General features: G+C 40.9%; 1 protein-coding gene across 1 annotated transcript in view; it reads left to right on the top strand.

The window, feature by feature from the left end:
- Nucleotides 1-18932, top strand: part of nrxn3a (neurexin 3a) — a 634542-nt gene that overhangs the window by 442690 nt on the left and 172920 nt on the right. The window contains 2 exon segments of the mRNA XM_050061947.1: nt 5168-5341; nt 10924-11043. Of these exon segments, the coding sequence (XP_049917904.1) occupies nt 5168-5341; nt 10924-11043 (294 nt within the window).

Below are 18932 nucleotides of genomic sequence, written 5' to 3'. Positions count from 1 at the left end.
ACCTGTGCACCTGTGGGCCATCCTCAAGATGAAGGTGGGGTAGCACAAGGTGTCTTCACATCCATCTGCTCCATGATGTCATCATGGAGGAGTGGGAGAGGATTCCTGAAGCAACCTGTGAGCTCTGGTGAATTCCATGCCCAAAAGGGTTAAGGCAGTGCTAGATAATAATGGTTGGCACAGTACTCACTTATGTGTGATACTGTACATCATAGAAGGGTGCTGGTGATTGGCACATCTGAGTATGCTGTCCAATGTGCGTTAGCATGTTCAGTGTGTTTCCTTTCATATACCTACAATGTTTACAGCATAACCTGTTCTGCTTCTGTGACAAAAGCTATATTTCAATGTTTGGTTGGTTGTTTTATATTCAAATGCCTGTTTTCAGTGTCCTGGTGTGTGTCATTCCTGATGTACTATATGTTGCCACCATTTGTTGTGATTGAACTACAGTAAACTTGAGCTTTGGCTGCGGTCGGAAAGTCTTTTTTGCTTAGGAAGGTTCTTAGCTGAGTGAAATGACCCGGAAGTATTTTAGTGGCCGCCATGGTATGAGCTGTTCGAATTCTCTAAACACTAAGGAAAAGAGGTTCAGTGCTTCCTTTCAGATCTCCTTTAGCATAGGATACATTGGACCTACATTGGATAATTTAATCCCACAATGCTTTGCGGGAGCAATATTTAAAGCAACCGACCGTTCACGGAGACAAACGAATAAACCCGAAGAAGTAGGAGAAGAGGAAGAAGAAAGAAAAAGAACAACTGGCTCTCAACATGACTGAAAAGTCATGGAGATCACCATGTAAGTCACTGTTACATGAAGCTTTCCCCATCTCATGCCATAACTTGATAATATGCGTAACGTTATATGTTCCAAACTCTCAACAATATGTTAAACCCATGCGAACTATAAACGTCACGTTACTGTTGTAACATTACCCAATTCAAGTTAATATTGTGGTGTAAGATATGCTCAGTGTGCATTAATCATGTCACTATTTGAGTGTTGTTGAATCGCCAGCTTTTAGCAATTTCATTAATTAATTTTTCTTCAGTCACAGATGCAGACATCTCTGCTCTCATACGGGCACGTGTGCGGCTGGAGCACCTCTTCAGTGGGAGGAGGAATGCGGCCAAAGCCGGCTGGGAGTAAGTAGTCATACTTGTGGGTCAAAATGTTGATATAACCTAATGAATGGTGGCAAATTAAGCTAATACTGACCTACAGGCAGGTGGTGAAAGAAATAGGGTTGGAGGGGCAGGTGTCACCCATGCAGGCGGCAAAGAAATGGGATAACTTAAAGACAAAATACAAGGTAAAGCAAATCAGATGGCTGGGAACTGTGGTGGGCCAGTGTCTGTGGGTATTATGTTGCACAATAAATTGCATTTCTTGTTAGCTATATTGTAAGCCCATATTCTTTACATTTCTACCTCTTACTATTTCTCACTGTTTCCATATTAATTTATTGTTCATTGCTGCCACAATAACTGACATCTCTGTCGTGGGGCTAATAAGGGAATCTTTAATTCTTTAATGGCCAGTAACAGTTAGATTATTCCATTGTTGGTCACTATACGTTCTGCCCCAACTGCCCTTTCACTAACATTGTGTTAATCATGTTAATAGGAGCTGAAAAACCCACCCACAGGCATGGGCACAGACAGGGGTGAGGCAACAGCAGCTACCTGGCCATGGTTCAGTGACATGCATGAGGCACTTGGGGGAGGCCATCCATTCAGCCTCCCACCCTTGTTGCCTCATGCTCAATGCCACACCATGGCCAGGCTTGTTGCCTCATGCTCAATGCCACACCATGGCCAGGCTGCTGCTGGAGCCTCATTACCTGTCTGTGCAGAGGTCTTGCCAGCCTCCCTCCCCCCTGAGACGGACAGTGAAGAGGAGGAGGCGTCTCCACCACCACCATCCACATCCACCTGCTCCCAGCCACCAACCAAGAGGCCAAAGAGGAGTTGGGGTGTATTGGCCTTCCTGAGAGAGCAGCCCCTCAAAGATGAGGCAAGAGATCAGGCTCTCTATGAACAAAATGAGAGGTTCCTCGCAGCTCTGAAAGACATTGCGCAAAATAAAGACAAATAAAAGAAAAGTAAACCTTTGAGTCCTGTTGTGTTAAATGAAAGTGAAAACAAAGGTGTTCAGTTACTGAAAAAATGGAATAGTAATGACCAACACATTGCATCAATCCCCATAATGCCACTTTTATTATTGACGTTGTAGTGTGTGTTGCTGGTGTACATTATATTGTAAGTTGTTAAATATTTTACCCACTCTGTTCCTAATGTTTTGCCCCCCTCATGTTAATGGAGTTCTTAATGGAACACTGTTAAATCTAGCACACTCCAGTACACCACCACCACCCACTGTGACCCCAGTTGTAAACAAAGTAGAATTATCACTTTCTGACAATGTCAGAACTGAAAATGTATAGCTAAGCTTAAGAATAGACTGAGTTAAAATCTGGTTTAAATACTCGGCATGATCTTAATACCTATGAATGTCATGGTGTATACTGATTTGGAGAGACTTCAGTTTTCATTGTATCCTCTTAATATCAACTTTGTTTTATTTGATTTATTCCCTGTGAAGAAATTTGATATGTGGGGATATGAGTTTGATGTATGTATACTCCTCAAGCTGGTGATCAAAATATGGAAAATATAAGAAAAATTATAGCTGCTACGCAGCAATGGTCGGGGCGGGCAATTTTAGGCAAAATTAGGCAATTCTGAGCAACACACACACTAAAACAAAGCATATCACAACATAGAAGTTACATCATATAATTATGGCATGCCCTTCAAATTGTGGATGAGTGGCTGAAGTGATCAGACTCATAATATACAAAGGAAAGAAAAAACTCAAAAACAAGAAAGTAAGAATAACATTAACTGCTAGCAATTATGAACAAACTGGCCTGATCTAGGTTAAAGCTAAACATTATCCATGGTGACAAAGATGAAAACATTTTTTAAAATGTAAAAGTAGCTATTGGATAGACTCTGCATATTGACTGATAGCTAAGCCAAATAAACAGGGAAAAGAGACAAGGGATAACAGGGAAAAGTGTTGATAAAGAGTATTTGTCTCTCCGCAAAACTGCCTGGTTCATAATTATTTTAACCTTGGTAGTCTCTAATCCACATAGCATGATGCCTGAAGATAGGACTTTCACATTAGAATGTCCGTTCTGCCTTAGCTGAGGCTTGAACTCACAACTTCTGAGACTGAGGTCCGTCTTCTATCTCACTGAGATAATTGGCAAGTGACAGTTCATGTGTGGCTTCACAAATTGACTAAGCCAAGCATCAGGGTGCCAGACAGTAGACATCCATGCCATGGAAAAGAAAATTTCAAAGTGAAAGTTCCAAAGCTGTAGCACGTATGGTTGATTTGTTATGAATTTTCAAATTTTTGAAGTTTAGAGGCTTGCTGTAGCGCCACCATCAGGACTATTGTCTTGTGTTTCCAGTTGAGGACATCTGGCATCGGACTGGACCTTTATGAAAAGTTTGGGTAGATTTTTCATATGGAAATGTTGCACGAGCTGAAGCTTGAACTCACAATCTTCAACACCAAAAACCATCCTCTATCTCACTGAGCTAATTGGTAAACAGAAATGTCACATGTAGCTTCACAAATTGACTAAGCATTAGTCCTCAGAGATGACAGCTTGGCAGTCATCCTCCTTTCTCCCACCACCTGCACCGAGTCCAGAGAGAATCCCACGACAGAGCTGGCCTTCTTGATCACCCCATTAAGTCATATTTTTCACTGTGATGTCCACGTTTATATAGCCTGCATGAAGCAACATGGTAAGTAGGCACGGGGCGGAATGTCTGAGATGCGCTTTTTGTAGTCCATCTTTGATAAACTGTAGTTTCACCACGGTCGACCTACGTCACTGACATCCGCCGTCGCATGATGACGTAGCCCAGCGTAAGTGCGGTCGGATTCTGTCAGCTCTGCGGTTCTCTTTTCCTAAGTCCTTATGAATTGTCCTACTCATCTTTCCTTGACCTCGTGACGTTTCCCACCGAGGTCAAGGAATAGTGATTAGGAATAGACGATAGGAGGGACTTTCCGACCGCAGCCTGACTCTCAAGCCTATGCGTTTGGTTTCCTAACCTCAGCATTTGTCTTTTGTGTTATGGTACCCATTATGATGCAGGCTGTTCAAAAAATGTTTATGATTTTGTTAAAAAATAGACCTAACCATACACATTTGGGTATGTTATCTTTAAGCAATACTGTACCATCATGTTAAGAAATGAAAAAAGACAGTGATTATTTAATTTAATACAATATTTGTGTGAATATTTAAAGCCTTTAAAATTAAAATTCATGCCATTTGATTTTAAAATAAAAAAGAAAACTTTTCAAAAGTTGATATGTCTGAACATTACCCTCAGACAACATTGTACCAGTTTTGAACAACGCAAAGGCATGAATGACTTAAAGAGTGGAAGCATATTTCAGCAAACTTAACATTAACAATATATCAGACCAAACTATCATAATCTGCTTCAAAACAAGATGAGCTATATTTCAATGTTTGATTGTTTGTTTTATATTCAAATGCCTGTTTTCAGTGTCCTGGTGTGTGTCATTCCTGATGTACTATATGTTGCCACCATTTGTTGTGACTGAACTACAGTAAACTTGAGCTTTGTGTCCTTTGACTACCTACTATAAACAACATGACCCTCTTCCATTTTGTATTGCCTGATTGTACCTCTGAGGTTATTTTGGTAAAAGTAATGCAAAACTAGTGTAATAAGTAATGCATTATTCTGCATAGACAGCCATATTGTAAACATACTACTTTTCAAATAAAAGTAACGCATAATATGTAATACGTTCAACTTTGAAAGTAACTTGCACGACACTGGTTAGCAATACTGAAATGTAACACCATGCCACTACAAAAAAAATGTGTCCAGGGGATTGCTGCTGTGTAGTGAAGTATAATATTTAATGTATAATTTACTTCATGAAATACCTCTCAATTTAATTTAGCCACACAAATGAAAATGGCGCAGATCATTAACAAACTAATATATAAACACAGAATTTATATATAGACATATTTGAGATACAATTCTGTTGTTCTTCTCCCACAGTATCTCTATGTGTTCTACACTCCAGGTGATCTGTTCATCGCAGGACTGGGTCCAGGCATGTATGGCAACCTGCCTAAACTGGTGGCTTCCAGGGAGGGCTTCCAGGGCTGTTTGGCATCAGTAGACCTCAACGGTCGCCTACCGGATCTCCTCAATGATGCCTTGTTTCGCAGCGGGCAGATTGAGCGTGGATGCGAAGGTACACCTTCCCTGAAATCTGAGCCTGATTTAGACTACTATAACACAAACTTCAACTCCAACTCCAGCTCCAGCAGCCCTTTCTTTCTGCTCAATGCAAACAGTAGCTCCACAGCCCTGCATCCATACGGAAGCCCCTCCATTCTATTAACTGTACTTGTTGCCTCACTTGCCCGCAGCTAGAGTCAGGCCAAACATCAAACTCCTCCTCAGCTACACCACCACATTACCGGCCACATTGGTCGCCCACTGACAGTGACGTTGGGCTCACTATCAGAGCAGTTTTTGTCAGTGCAGTGACATAAACTACAGCCAGTTGCTCCATTTTCTCCTATGTTTTGTCATTTTCTTTCTAAATTCTGTGAATGTTTGGAGTCTAAAACACTATTGTCATATGAGAAGGTACTACAGAGTTTCTTACAAGTGGCTGGTTCATGTGTGTTCGTACAAAAACAATGTATTAACTTGATAGTATGAGGATACATTCACATACAGGACAAGCTCCAGTTTCTTCAAAATTAAAAAGAAAACACTGCAAATTCTAATATCTATTACATATGTAACTGACTCTTTACTAAGCCTCACCCCACTTCTTTATTATTGCAATGCTAGTTAAACTTTCCATCCTAACACTATGAATTTCACAATGATAACAGTTGGTGCTGATGAATCACATGAAGTTTGGTGTAATTTTCCAAACAGCAGATCCTTGGCCTTGAAGTAGGCAAGGCAAGTTTATTATAAAGCACATTTCAGCAACAAGGCAATTCAGAGTGTTGATATGAAACACCAAAAGAAAAGACAAAAGCAGCTCCTCACTTTCAGTTTGCAACTGGTGATTTTAATTTAACGGCAATTTTCATTGGCAGATTTTATTAGCTTGATATAACTAAATAACATTAACTCTGTGTGTTGGTTGATAATTAAGTCTCAGAAAGATGCATTTGACAGCTGTGTACATAATATCATGTTAACCAAGTGCTATAATGATGCACAAAAAATTCTTAAAGGTCTACTGTACAGGATTACGTGGCATCTAGCAGTGAGGTTGCAGATAGCAACCAACTGAAACCTCTGCTGTGTGCCAAGTGTGTAGGAGAACTGTGGTCGCCAAAGCGAAAACGTTTTGTCCCCCCACTTTCTGTGCACACAAGAAAACACCATGGAATTAACAATCGTAAACAATGCAGTGCTGCCAGATCACAGTCAAATGCACCCTGCCGAGTGTGTAATCCCAGTAATTCTGTGGTCATGCTACCTGTGGTGCACTTGAACACAGACTGGGAATTGGAAAGAACACATTATTATAGTTAGGTATATTAAAAGCTGTGACAATCATGGCTTATTACATTCATCACTTTCATCCCATTTAATCACAGAGCTCTCTCTGTCATTATGCAGTGACAGTTTGAAAACTTTGCAGAGAGTTGTCCTGAGACAAAACTTTTTGTTGTCTGGGACATGGGATGGGAATTATTTTAAAACTTTAGTTAGAACACTCTCCACCACATTATGTTTCTCATCACAGCCACATATCTACCTCTATCATAATGAAAAAGTGGAGCTCCAGGTGAACTATTCTCAATGTGCCCCATCTCTAACACACCCAATAATATGTGCAGAAGAAATTGTGTAAAATAATTCATCAAACATGATAATGCTGTTTGCACAAAATGTAAGCAGCGGTTCTGCCACGTGTAATTGCAGTTCAACAGTTCACAGTCAGTTTATAGTGCTAAGATGCACCAGAGAGCACAAATGTGGATATTTATTTACCCCCAACCCTCCAACAAGATGGCGGACTCCATGGAAAGGGACCTGCCCTGTTTGTAGCTATAAACAACTCATTCTAACTTTTTTTTTTTTTTGGTTATTTATTTTCCTAGCAGTATAGTTCACACAAACCAAAATATTAGCCAAAGCTATGGCTCACCTTGAGCACATCTACAGTAATCTTTATCTTGATAAGGGGGCTCCCACATCAGTAATTTATTTATAGTGTGCTCCCTGACATGATTTATGCAACCCTCCTCATGGATATAGTGCCTTAATTCAAGGTCCCTCTTTGACCACGACCAGAAGAGACACATCAACACATCATTTTTTTTATGTGTCAATGCGGAAAAAAAAAAGTGCATTCTCATGACCAAACTCTACTAACAAGCATTTTAATGTTGTCTAAACCTGAAAAAGAGTATAAATTTAGATGTGCAGTATGACATCACAGCAGCATTGGAAATATGTATCAGGCTATACCCAGATTGCAGTCCATACAGTTGGTTCACAAAACTTGCTGAAGGTTTAATTTGTTTTGTGTTGATTTCAAATTGTTCATGCACATTGTACATAACTACATCACAATGGGCTGTTGAAACATTTTGCACGAGCAAGCAAATGTCACTGTGGACAAAATGTTTCCACATTCCTGTGCAAGTCGTGCATTCTTTTGCAGTTGTTTTTTATCATCCTCTTAAGGTTATGGGCTTCCACAACCTGTTGCATGGAAATCATTCTGTCCAGCTGTTTATACTTATGCCTTCCATATCATTGAGATGGCCATTAAGTGTACTGTATGTTGCTGTTTTTTATTAGCATTACCCTTCAGAGTTCCATGTTAGACAAATACATGTGTTACTGTTTCTTTTCGAGCAAAGCAGACAATAAGGCGTGTACTGTATGTCCTCTTCACTGTGACATGTGAATGGGATTTTATACAATGCTTGTCACTGTACTGTATGTACTGCAAAAAAAGTAATGGTTAACTAATTTCTTTTAAAAATAAAATGTCATCAATCACAGTTTGCTGGTCTTGTCCATGGTATTCTGTCACATTTTATGTTTGCTTGTGTGATTTCTTTCTTTATTTTTGCTAATGTAGTCATTTAAGCTGTATTGCCATGTACTGCCTGCTTTTCATAACAAGCTTTCATCACATAAAATTAATTTGTGTTTCTTCAGCCATTGAGCGCTTACCAAAGCCCATTAATGATTATTAGGTTGGTTATACATTGTACTGTCACTAGATGGCAATACTGCACTGTGGCAAACATTTAACAGAACTGTTATCAGTAGAACATGAATTAGCCTGTCACTGTTACATCATACATTAAATCCTGAAGCAGATCAGCGGATCAGCTGCAGGACATTCCTGCCTTGTAAGTCACTGTAAGTTCCAAAACTACACCCCCTCCTCATCATCCGTTTACTTGGTCCTGAACAGCTCCTTTAGCAGAGCAGCTTGCAACAGTTTACAAGGTAAGCCTCCACCCAACACACTGACCTGATTAGAATTAGATGAGTTGATGCACACTGAGGATTTTTGTACACTTAAGCAGGTATATTGGGAAAATGAACAGTAGAAGCAGAGTCTAGATTTCAGACACAACTTCAACTAATTTCTGGGTGTGTGGAGAAAGGAAGAAATCTGGAGGGGAAAAACTTTAGCAACACGTATAGTTTGTGTATATTCAATATTCAGTGCATTATGGTTAGACCAACAAGTTTCAGGTTATGGTCTTCATCTGGGTCATCATACAACACAGTACAACAACATTTAAATAGCCTAGATGTGGAGCAGAGAAAAACATTTAATGATATAAAACACGAGCAAAGGGTAACCAATCATATCCACCCATATATCAACCAATGGAGCACATATAGATGGGCATATTTCACAACTAGTGGAGAGATGAGGTGAGTGCCCCATGAAGAACCTGGGTAAACCATATATTGTACTTTGACAACAGAACGTTTTTCACACTAAATAGGCTAATTTTGGGTTAAGAACTCCTCTGTACAGGTCTGAGTGCTGACCCTTAGATGCTCTTCTCTTCTCTAATTCTTATTAAACTACTGCAGTGCTTTAATAAGGAAATAGCTCATAAGACCAAAGCAATGTGCATGGTTAGACATAAGTAGCAATGAGGGAAAATAGATTTTGATGGGAGGATGGAACAAACAAGCACCAGCTCTTAACACATTAATCTATGTAGATGTAATGCAAAATGTTATGATGACGTCTTATAGAGAATCAGTTTAACCCTTTGAAACCTGAGCAAATTGGCTTGATTTCTTTTAAAAACATGGGAAAACGGCTGCCCTAGAAAAACTACAGAACTCTACTTGTCTTAACCTCTTGAATACAACATAATTATGTGCATTTTTTCCCCCTCTTTCTTACCTTTAGACAGTCAATACTTGTATAGGTAGCGTTTCTGATTATTTGAAAAGTACTCACCGTATTGCCCTGTCGTAGCAGTTGTTATTAAGATGATGCCTTACTATGAATGTTCTATTTTGTACCTTACTTGTTTTCTGTTGTTGTTTTTGATGTAAAATTTGTAGTATATTAAAAATCCAAGAAACACACTTGTTACAAAAAAAAACATGGGAAGAAGGCAATACTAAATGAAAGAAGAAATGACTCAAAACATTAGCAAGAAGTTAGTAAAAAGGAGATAATTCAAAATAAGAAAAGTAGTAAAAAGAAAGGAAAAAACGTTAGCAACAAACAAGTAAATGACCTGGAAAGAGTGCTTAAAAATGATAATAATTCTGTAATATAATTTAAAGATGTAGTAATAATAATAATGATTTTAAATATAGTTTTTCCTAGCTTTTTTCTTTCTTTTTTTTCTAGTGTTTTTTGAAAAACAATTTTCTAAATCTAATATTTTTTTGGCAGTTCTTGGGACATTTCTTACCAAGTTGCTCAGTGCCTTTTTTGCATGTTTTTGAAAGAAATCGCACCAATTAGCTGAAGGTTCAAAGGTTTAAATACTTGCAAAAAGCATCTGAAAGCGACACAAGAAAAGTGAAATCGCTCCAGGTTTCCTCTAGTGTGTTTTTGTAGTATTACACCCAGATCTCTCTCTCTCTCTCGCTCTCTCTCTCGCTTTCTCTAATTCAAATTCAGATTCAAAAGTTTTATTGGCATGAAAGTTTTCAAAAAAACATTATTGCCATAGCATAAAATACAAACACAAACAAAAAATACACAATAACAGCAACATGAAAATTAATCAAAATCAAATAAAATAGATACTTTTCATAAAATATACATGAATAAAACAAAACACGTAAATATATATTTCTATATCCTGTGTGTGTGTGTGTGTGTGTGTGTGTGTGTGTGTGTGTGTGTGTGTGTGAGTGATGAGCGGGCCAAAATTAACAAAAAGAAAGAAAGGTACCCAGACCAGCCCACAAAGGGCCGTAGGATCTGGGCTCTTCCCTCTAACCTAAAATAGAAAACTAAACCTAAACAGAAATAAAAGCCACGAAAACTAGGGCTACCGGACCCATCAAAAAACAGAGGAGAGAGAGAGAGAGAGTGTGTGTGTGTGTGTGTGTGTGTGTGTGTGTTTAGGTCATTCACTGTCCCTCAGGCTGTGGCACACTAATACATACTGGGCAGCAAGATTTGCCCTATCTCGTTCTCCCAGGGGAATTGTGAACTTTGAGAGCTTTGAATGTCTGTCTCTGTCTGTGTGTGTGTGTGTGTGTGTGTGTGTGTGTGTGTGTGTGTGTGTCTGGGTGGATGGGTGTCTGGGTATGGTTCTGGGGATGGCTGTATTTCCACAGGTCCCAGCACCACCTGTCAAGAGGACTCCTGTGCCAACATGGGTATTTGTATCCAGCAGTGGGAGAACTACACTTGTGACTGCTCCATGACCTCTTACACTGGCACGCAGTGCAATGACCGTGAGTACTGATCTCATGATTGACATTTCTAATGTCACTGATTTACAACAGAGAGTGGACAAAATCACAATCCCTAAACACCTCCTTTGTACCATCAGTGAGTGCTTAAAATCATAATCATTAGGGCTAAGACCTTCTTAAAAACGCTCTTAAGCCTCCTGTGAAAGAAAAACGTGTTTCCCAGATTCGCTTTTAGCTTAAGAAGATCTTTCACGAAGAAGGAGTTGTAAGATTGAGCTGACCTACTCTTAACAGTCTTCTTAGCGACCAAACGCTCACAGCTCCAGCCGCGGCAGGCAGATTAATATTACACTAAGCAAGGAGATATGAAAACAGTGCTCACCGTATATATTTTGATCTATTTTATACTTCAGATTTATATTGTTTAGCATTAATTGGTGACAGAAAAGAACGAATTTCATTCTGCAGGAAAACGTGTGTCCTTACTGTGCATATGACGATAAATACTTTGAATCTTGAATCTATATGTTTTATGTTTGGTGCTTTTGTGCTCAAAGCTGTGGCACAAGTTACACACCGAATTCTGGTGTAAAAAAACCAATAATATGACGAAAAATAAATATGAGGAATAACAAGTGTGTTCCTGTATGTGCTGTGCACATCAGGCACACAAATAAAATGAATCATCATGACCATCATTTATCATAATTTGTCCGCACATATCCCACATCTGACAGAAACACATCCACCCTCCAAACCTGCAACATTTCATAGATATCAGGCAACTGACAGGTGTAATTAAGCTCAGCTGGAACCTCATCAAGGGACGCTCCACCCGCTACTCTATATAAAGGCATTGCCACATCACACGTGTGAGATATCATGGCTGCTTAACAGCATATTCTCGCTGCTAACCAACAGCGTCACCGTGTGCGAAGCCAAACCATATATGTAAATGCATTTGTGCATCAGCACTTCAGCACACTCAATGTGCTGTCAGACCGGGCTGTCCAAATGAAGTACCGGCTGAGATACAGCACCTCATCAACTAGTGTCTCCACACATCCGGAGGGCAACCCGGTGCAATTCCGCTCTCAGCCCGGAGGTGCAGTGCCTGGCTGCGCTGCGTTTTACGCAGTGGGGAGCTTCCTGGAAGTGGTAGGAGACGGCACCGGCCTCAGCAAGGCGTCTGTGTTTTTTTGTTTAAATATAATACATTTCCTCATGATTCTCTTACCAAGACTACTTCTTATGTAGTTGTAGTCTTGCTGCATTAAGAACGCATCTGGGAAACACTCCTATCTTAGCGACCCTTCTTATCAAAAACATTCTTAACTGTGCTCTTAAGTCTTAAGATCGCTCTTAACTGGGAAACGCGGCCAATTACAGTAATAGTAAAGATAAGGTAACTCCATTTTACGAATATACGGCATTTTAGGTTAGAGTCACAGTAAAATATCTGTACTGGCAGCAGTCTGTAGCTACAACAACACAGACTGCACAACCACTCCGGAGGTGAAGCTCATATAGTGAATCAGTCAGTTTTACTTTAAGTGTAGAATCACCATGAGGCTTGGTTGCAAAACACTTTAAAACAGAATCAATCAATCAATCAATTTTATTTATAAAGCCCAATATCACAAATCACAGTTTGCCTCACAGGGCTTTACAGCATACGACACCCCTCTGTCCTCAGGACCCTTGCAGCAGATAAGGAAAAACTCCCCCAAAAAACCCCTTTAACGGGGGAAAAAAACGGTAGAAACCTCAGGAAGAGCAACTGAGGAGGGATCCCTCTTCCAGGACGGACAGTAATCCGTATGACACAATGAGACAGAAAGAGAGACAGAGAGAGAGACAGAGACAGAGACAGACANAGGAGGCATCTGGCAGGACCACGGCAGCAGCACAACCACACACGTCACACTATCCAGGCACTGCTGTGATATGAGTTAACCTATAAAGATATATTTATAAGAATAAAACATACAAAGGACAAATAGAATAATAAAATCATCAATCAATCAATCAATTTTATTTATAAAGCCCAATATCACAAATAACAATTTGCCTCACAGGGCTTTACAGCATACGACATCCCTCTGTCCTTGGGACAGGCTCGGACATTGTTCTGACCATTCAGCTGATTCCTCAAGACTTGCCTTACTCTCTGGAGGTATTTGGTTGTGGTCGACTTCCTTGTGGCCTCCTAATGATTTTCATTAGCCTGTGGGATCACAAGCAGGGTTGGATTGGCCATAGGGCATACCGGGCAATGCCCGGTGGGCCATTGGCATATTTTGGGCCGGCACAATTGTAATTTATTCATTGTAATTATGTAGATATTTTTTAACGGCTGCGTCAGCCTTTAAAGCACGGAAAACAGCCCACTGGTTATTTTTTCTACACTGACATTGGGCTGACCCAATGAAATCTCTCAGCCCTTCCTCCTCGGCCTGCCCCCTTCCCACTCATTTTCTGAGTTCTCCTGAGTTTGAGTAGCTGGCTGTTGGCCTTGTGCAGAGTGGTGGAGTGTGCAGCCTACTAACGTACACTGATGGATAAACCACCAAAGCGCAAGGGAGGTGCGGAGAAGCTACGGGAGAAAAGGTGCAAGAATCTCCAGGCAGATGCAGCCAAATGCGCAAAAATATCTGACATGTTTGCTGTAAGATCTGGTGCAGCAGGGCCATTTGCACCGTGTGCAGTACATCCCGTCGCACCAAACATATGTAAATGTGGACCTGCAAGAGAGTAGTTCAGGAGAAGAGGTGGCTGCTGGTGGAGATGATTGATGATGTCCTTGCTGTAGCTCCTGTTGGTGTCGATCAGTGAGTCGAATCTTGGCGTACAGCTTGACGTCAGAGCAGGTGGCTGATTGTTAATCCACTTCGGAATTGGTATCCGTAGCCAGTCCTCTTGATGATCTGACTGAGGGGATTCAGGCCTATACAGAACAACAGTGGTGACAGTGCATCCCCTTGGTATATGCTGCATTTGATGTTGACTTGGGCAATCGGCTTTGAATTGGCCTCTAGGGTCGTCTTCCACATTCCCATGGAGTTCTTTATGAAGGCTGTTGGTGTCCTGATGATCTTGTATAGTTCCAGACATTCCAGTATCCATGTGTGTGGCATTGAGTCGTAGGCTTTCTTGTAGTCAATCCAAGTGGCGCACAGGTTGGTCTTCCCGCTCTTGCAGCCTCAGGCGATTGCTCTGTTGACCAGTAGCTGGTGCTCTTCTCCCCTGATGTTACTGCCAAATTCCTTTCTGTGCCTCACTCATGTATTGACCCATATGCCTAGTTATCTTAGCCGCTATGATGCCTGACAGGAGAGATAGGTTGTTGGTCTGTAGTTGGATGGGATGATCAGGACTGTCCTGCCCTGTGTCAGCCATTCTGGGTGGGTCCCATCCCTTAGCAGCTGGTTCATCTGTGCTGCTAGGCGTTCATGGAGTGCAGTTAGCTTCTTCAGCCAGTATGTATGGATCATATCAGGGCTAAATTCATGAACATTATCAATTTTTTTATTTCAAGCAATCAATTTTATTTATAAAGCCCAATATCACAAATCACAATTTGCCTCACAGGGCTTTACAGCATACGACATCCCTCTGTCCTCTGTCCCTTTGATGGGGGAAAAAATGGTAGAAACCTCAGGAAGAGCAACTGAGGAGGGATCCCTCTTCCAGGACAGACAGATGTGCAATAGATGTCGTACAGAACAGATCAACATAATACATTAACAGTAATCCGTATGACACAATGAGACAGAGGGACAGAGAGAGAGAAAAACAAAATAAATAACCAGAAACAAGATCTGTCCATACAAATGTATTTATCTACAGCCCTGTTTATTTTCTGTGCTTCTGGTGAATTGGCACCATATTTTCGTTGCTGATCGAAATAGAGTTGGTAGTTTAGGCTCAGGATGCTCCTGTTTCTACCTCACTATGTGATCAGAGAACCAGGGGTTACGGGAGAAACCAAACGTTTTTTCAGCTTCAATCTGTGACTTTACAGTTAACATAACTTTTCAGACACACATAATTGTGTTGTCCTGTTAAACTAACATTGTCTATCTGTTACAGACGGGCATGACTGAAAGTTTTCTGCTTAGCTCCCACATTAACGTTAGAAGTTATATTTTAGTTTGATGCTGGCGACACCAGCTGCTCAGCTGCTAGTGGGGGAGGGGCTGTACCTGCCGTCTGCAGCGTGCTGTGTTCACTTCACTAAATATTTCCAAAGAGTGCTTTTTCCTTTATCATTTTTGACCAAAACTGGCTGCTCTGATCCTCCTGCAGCCGCGCTGGCCATATTACAGCAACAAAAATGTGTGCATGCATGCACAGCGACGACAACAAGCTGGGTTGCAGCAAGAGCTCTGTGCCTGCCAGACGCTGCCTGCACAGCGCGTGTCCGTTGGACCTGTCGCGCGAGTATCGATACTTTTCAGAGTATCGATAATTTTGACAACCCTAGTGTACGTATAATAACAGTAGAAGTGTGACTAATGATAACAGCAGCAGCAGGAGGCATCTGGCAGGATATAAGTTAACCTGTGAGACAGTGGAGCACAAAGGCTCTGGAGAAGAAGCCGAGTTAGTGACATGCAGTACAACCCAGTTAGCAAGATGCAGTAACAGGACATGAGAGAGACAGAGAGAGAGAGAGAGAGAGAGAGAGAGAAGGTGCCCGGTATATTATAAGAGGTCCCCCGGCAGACTAGGCCTAAGTCAGCCGGGTACAAGGCTGGTACAAGGCAAGCCTGAGCCAGATCTAACTACTGTATAAGCTTTATCAAAGAGGAAAGTCTTAAGTCTAGTCTTAAATGTGGAGATGGTGTCTGCCTCCCGGACCGCAAAAGGAAGATGATTCCACAGGAGAGGAGCCTGATAGCTGAAGGCTCTGGCTCCTGATCTAATTTTGGAGACTTTAGGGACCACACCGAGGCAACATTAATTTTAGTGACCTCCGATTGGCGTAACCGGGTGTCATTGCCGCCGACGTGAATAACAATCTCACTAAATCTACGTTTAGCCTTAGCCAGCAGTTTTAAATTTGACTCGATGTCACCCGCTCTGGCCCCAGGGATACATTTGACTATGCCCGCTGGTGTTGCTAACTTCACGTTTCTCAGAATAGAGCTGCCAATGATCATCAGAGTTTTCTCCTCAGCGGGTGTGTCGCTGAGTGGGGAAAAGCAGTTAGAAACATGAACAGGCAGGTGGTGAACCGTTGGCTTCTGCTTGGTACTTCACTTCTCCCGGGCAGTTACCCAGCCTCCCGGCTGCACGGGGGTTACCGGAGGACTGCTAGCAGAGGCTATGCTAAGTGGCTCCGCACTGGCTACAGGGGGCTGGCTAACTACCGCAGCCACTGAATGATTTTCCATGGTGCGGAACCGCGCTTCTAATTCACTAAGCCTCGCCTCCAAAACAGCAAATAAGCTACACTTATTACAATTACCACTGTCGCTAAAGGAGGCAGAGGCATAGCTAAACATCTGCCACACCAAGCAAGAAAGAGCAGAAGGAGAAGCCATCGCTAACTGTTAAGCTAATGTAGCTATCAAGGCTAATAACGTGCAAACAACAGCTAAGAGATTCGCAAGAAAGTCGTATAAAAAAAAAAGAGAGCTATAAGTGCAGAACTAGTGTGGGTTAAGACTTGAAGTAGATGTTAAGCAAGTGAAGTGAGGAAAAAACAGAAAGTAAGCTGGTAGAGTTCGCTAGAGCAGCACAGAGATGCTATACAGAAACACCGGAAATGACACAAGACGCTTACCGCAATACGTCAGCACATTAAGAAACAGTAGAACATAACTATATATATGTGTATATATGTGTGTATGTATATATATATATATATATATATATATATATATATATAACTACATAGGCTATATATATATATATATATATATATAACTACATAGGCTCTGCCTCGGGTCCCTGGTGGGCTGGGGTGGGCTGGGCCCTGCCTGCTGTTGAGTGATCTTGGTGGCCGCAGGGGAGCGGTGAACCTGTGTGGGCCGGGCCTGTGTTTCCTGCCCCCTCTTGGCCTCCCCTCCGCCCTGGTTTCTACCCTGGGCTTGGTCCATGTTGCACATCTCGCTTTTTTAATCCATCACACACCAGCTCAGGAAAGGCACAAAACCAAAACCAAAAGCAAAACAAACAAAAATAAGAATAGGGCAAGTGGGGCATGCATGTGATGGCCAGCTGTAGGGCGGGCCCCGCATTGCAATGCCCACTTTGTTTTTAATGCTCCACATGTCTAGTCACAGACCAACACATCTATATGTATATATATATATATATATATATATACACACATATATATATTTAAGGCAAGTGGGGTGTGCGGCATGGGGCCTGGGGTGCCTGGAGGTGGAGGGGGTGGCCAAGGAGGGGAGATTGGTGGGTGATTACAGGCCGGTGCCGCATGGTGTAGCCTACCCCCCCGTGTCCCGCAGCGGACATGGGCGGGGGTCGGCCTGCACTGTGGCTGTGTGGGGATCCGAGGCAGATCCTTCGCTTCTCTTCCTCCCTTTATTTTTATTTATCCCCCCTTTATTTATTTATTATTATCATTATGACGATGATGATGATGGCGATGATGATGATGATTATTATGTATGTATGGGTATGTATATGTGTGTATATATATATACTTTTATTATCATTATTATTATTATTTTATTTATTTATTTTTTCTATTTCGCTTATTTTATTTGTTTGTTTATTTTCTCTTTTGTCTCCTCCCTTCAATGCCTATGATGATAATGAGGTTGCTGATTATTACTACTTTTTATTATTATTATTATTATTATTACTATCATTACTATTATTATTATTATGTCGTTGTTAACATTTATATTTGTTGTTCATTAGTTACAATACACGCACGCACCCACGCACTCACGCACCCACAGTCACTAATTGTTGTTTCGTCATGTCATATGTCTCTTTATGTATGTATGTAGCCTTATTTTATGTGTCCTTACATGTATCTTGTCTTGTTTCACAATAATAACAAAAAGAAACAGTAGAAGATTCTATTTATGGAATGTGGAAAAACAGTAAATGACAAGTGACCATTACATTTGTGCAGAAGTCCTGTGCAGCAAATAAGCAAACAAATGGAGCAGATAGCATTACAGCATTTAAAATTAGAATTGCTATAAAAGTTGTATTGTTATAATATCTTATAAAATGCAAATCCAGATACTCAGATTAAAAGCAGCAATATTATGATCTAAAGATGCAATGCTGGTTCTGGGCAACTGAAATAACAAAAAGAGAAAGTATTAATCTACAAAAAAAAACAGGGTTTAATTAATAAAATGGGCTGTCTGTATGCAAACTAGTCCTTATCCAATTTTACTCTACCACATGCTCCCCTCAAATCATGCACACACACAAATACACACTCACTGCAAATGAACACCCCTAAGTGTCGTGGAATACTTATCTGCATGCAGGTGCACAGCAAACCGAGGGACCAGCCACAGAAACAGTACAGCCTGAGTAATATCACTAAATAAATAAACATCCTGGATAGAAAGGCACAGTCGGTTCATCTCACGAAATGAATACCACTAAATCAGCTAAATGTATAGTTTAGTTTAGTTTTTTATTTACAAATCATTTAAAATACAATTTCAATTCATAATTTACAGCAAGATATGATTTTGTAAAAAGGGTCTCCCCAGAAGCTATTCGTAGCTTATAAACGGGGGCCTAGAACATCAAACAACAATACAAGAAATTATGAAAACAATTCCTATTTCTACCTAAATTCTAACCTGACCCTAAAACAACCTAAGGTAATTCCATAAATACAGAGAGTATAGAATTTAAACGCAATAACAACACATCAGGCACAGGTACATGAAAGCAAAATACAACGACCCAAGCTT

This window comes from Epinephelus moara, chromosome 14 (assembly GCF_006386435.1).
Source record: "Epinephelus moara isolate mb chromosome 14, YSFRI_EMoa_1.0, whole genome shotgun sequence".
In the NCBI taxonomy this organism is placed as follows: Eukaryota; Metazoa; Chordata; class Actinopteri; order Perciformes; family Serranidae; genus Epinephelus; species Epinephelus moara.
The sequence above is the reverse complement of the archived record's forward strand: the minus strand, read 5'-3'. Positions and strand labels throughout refer to the sequence as shown.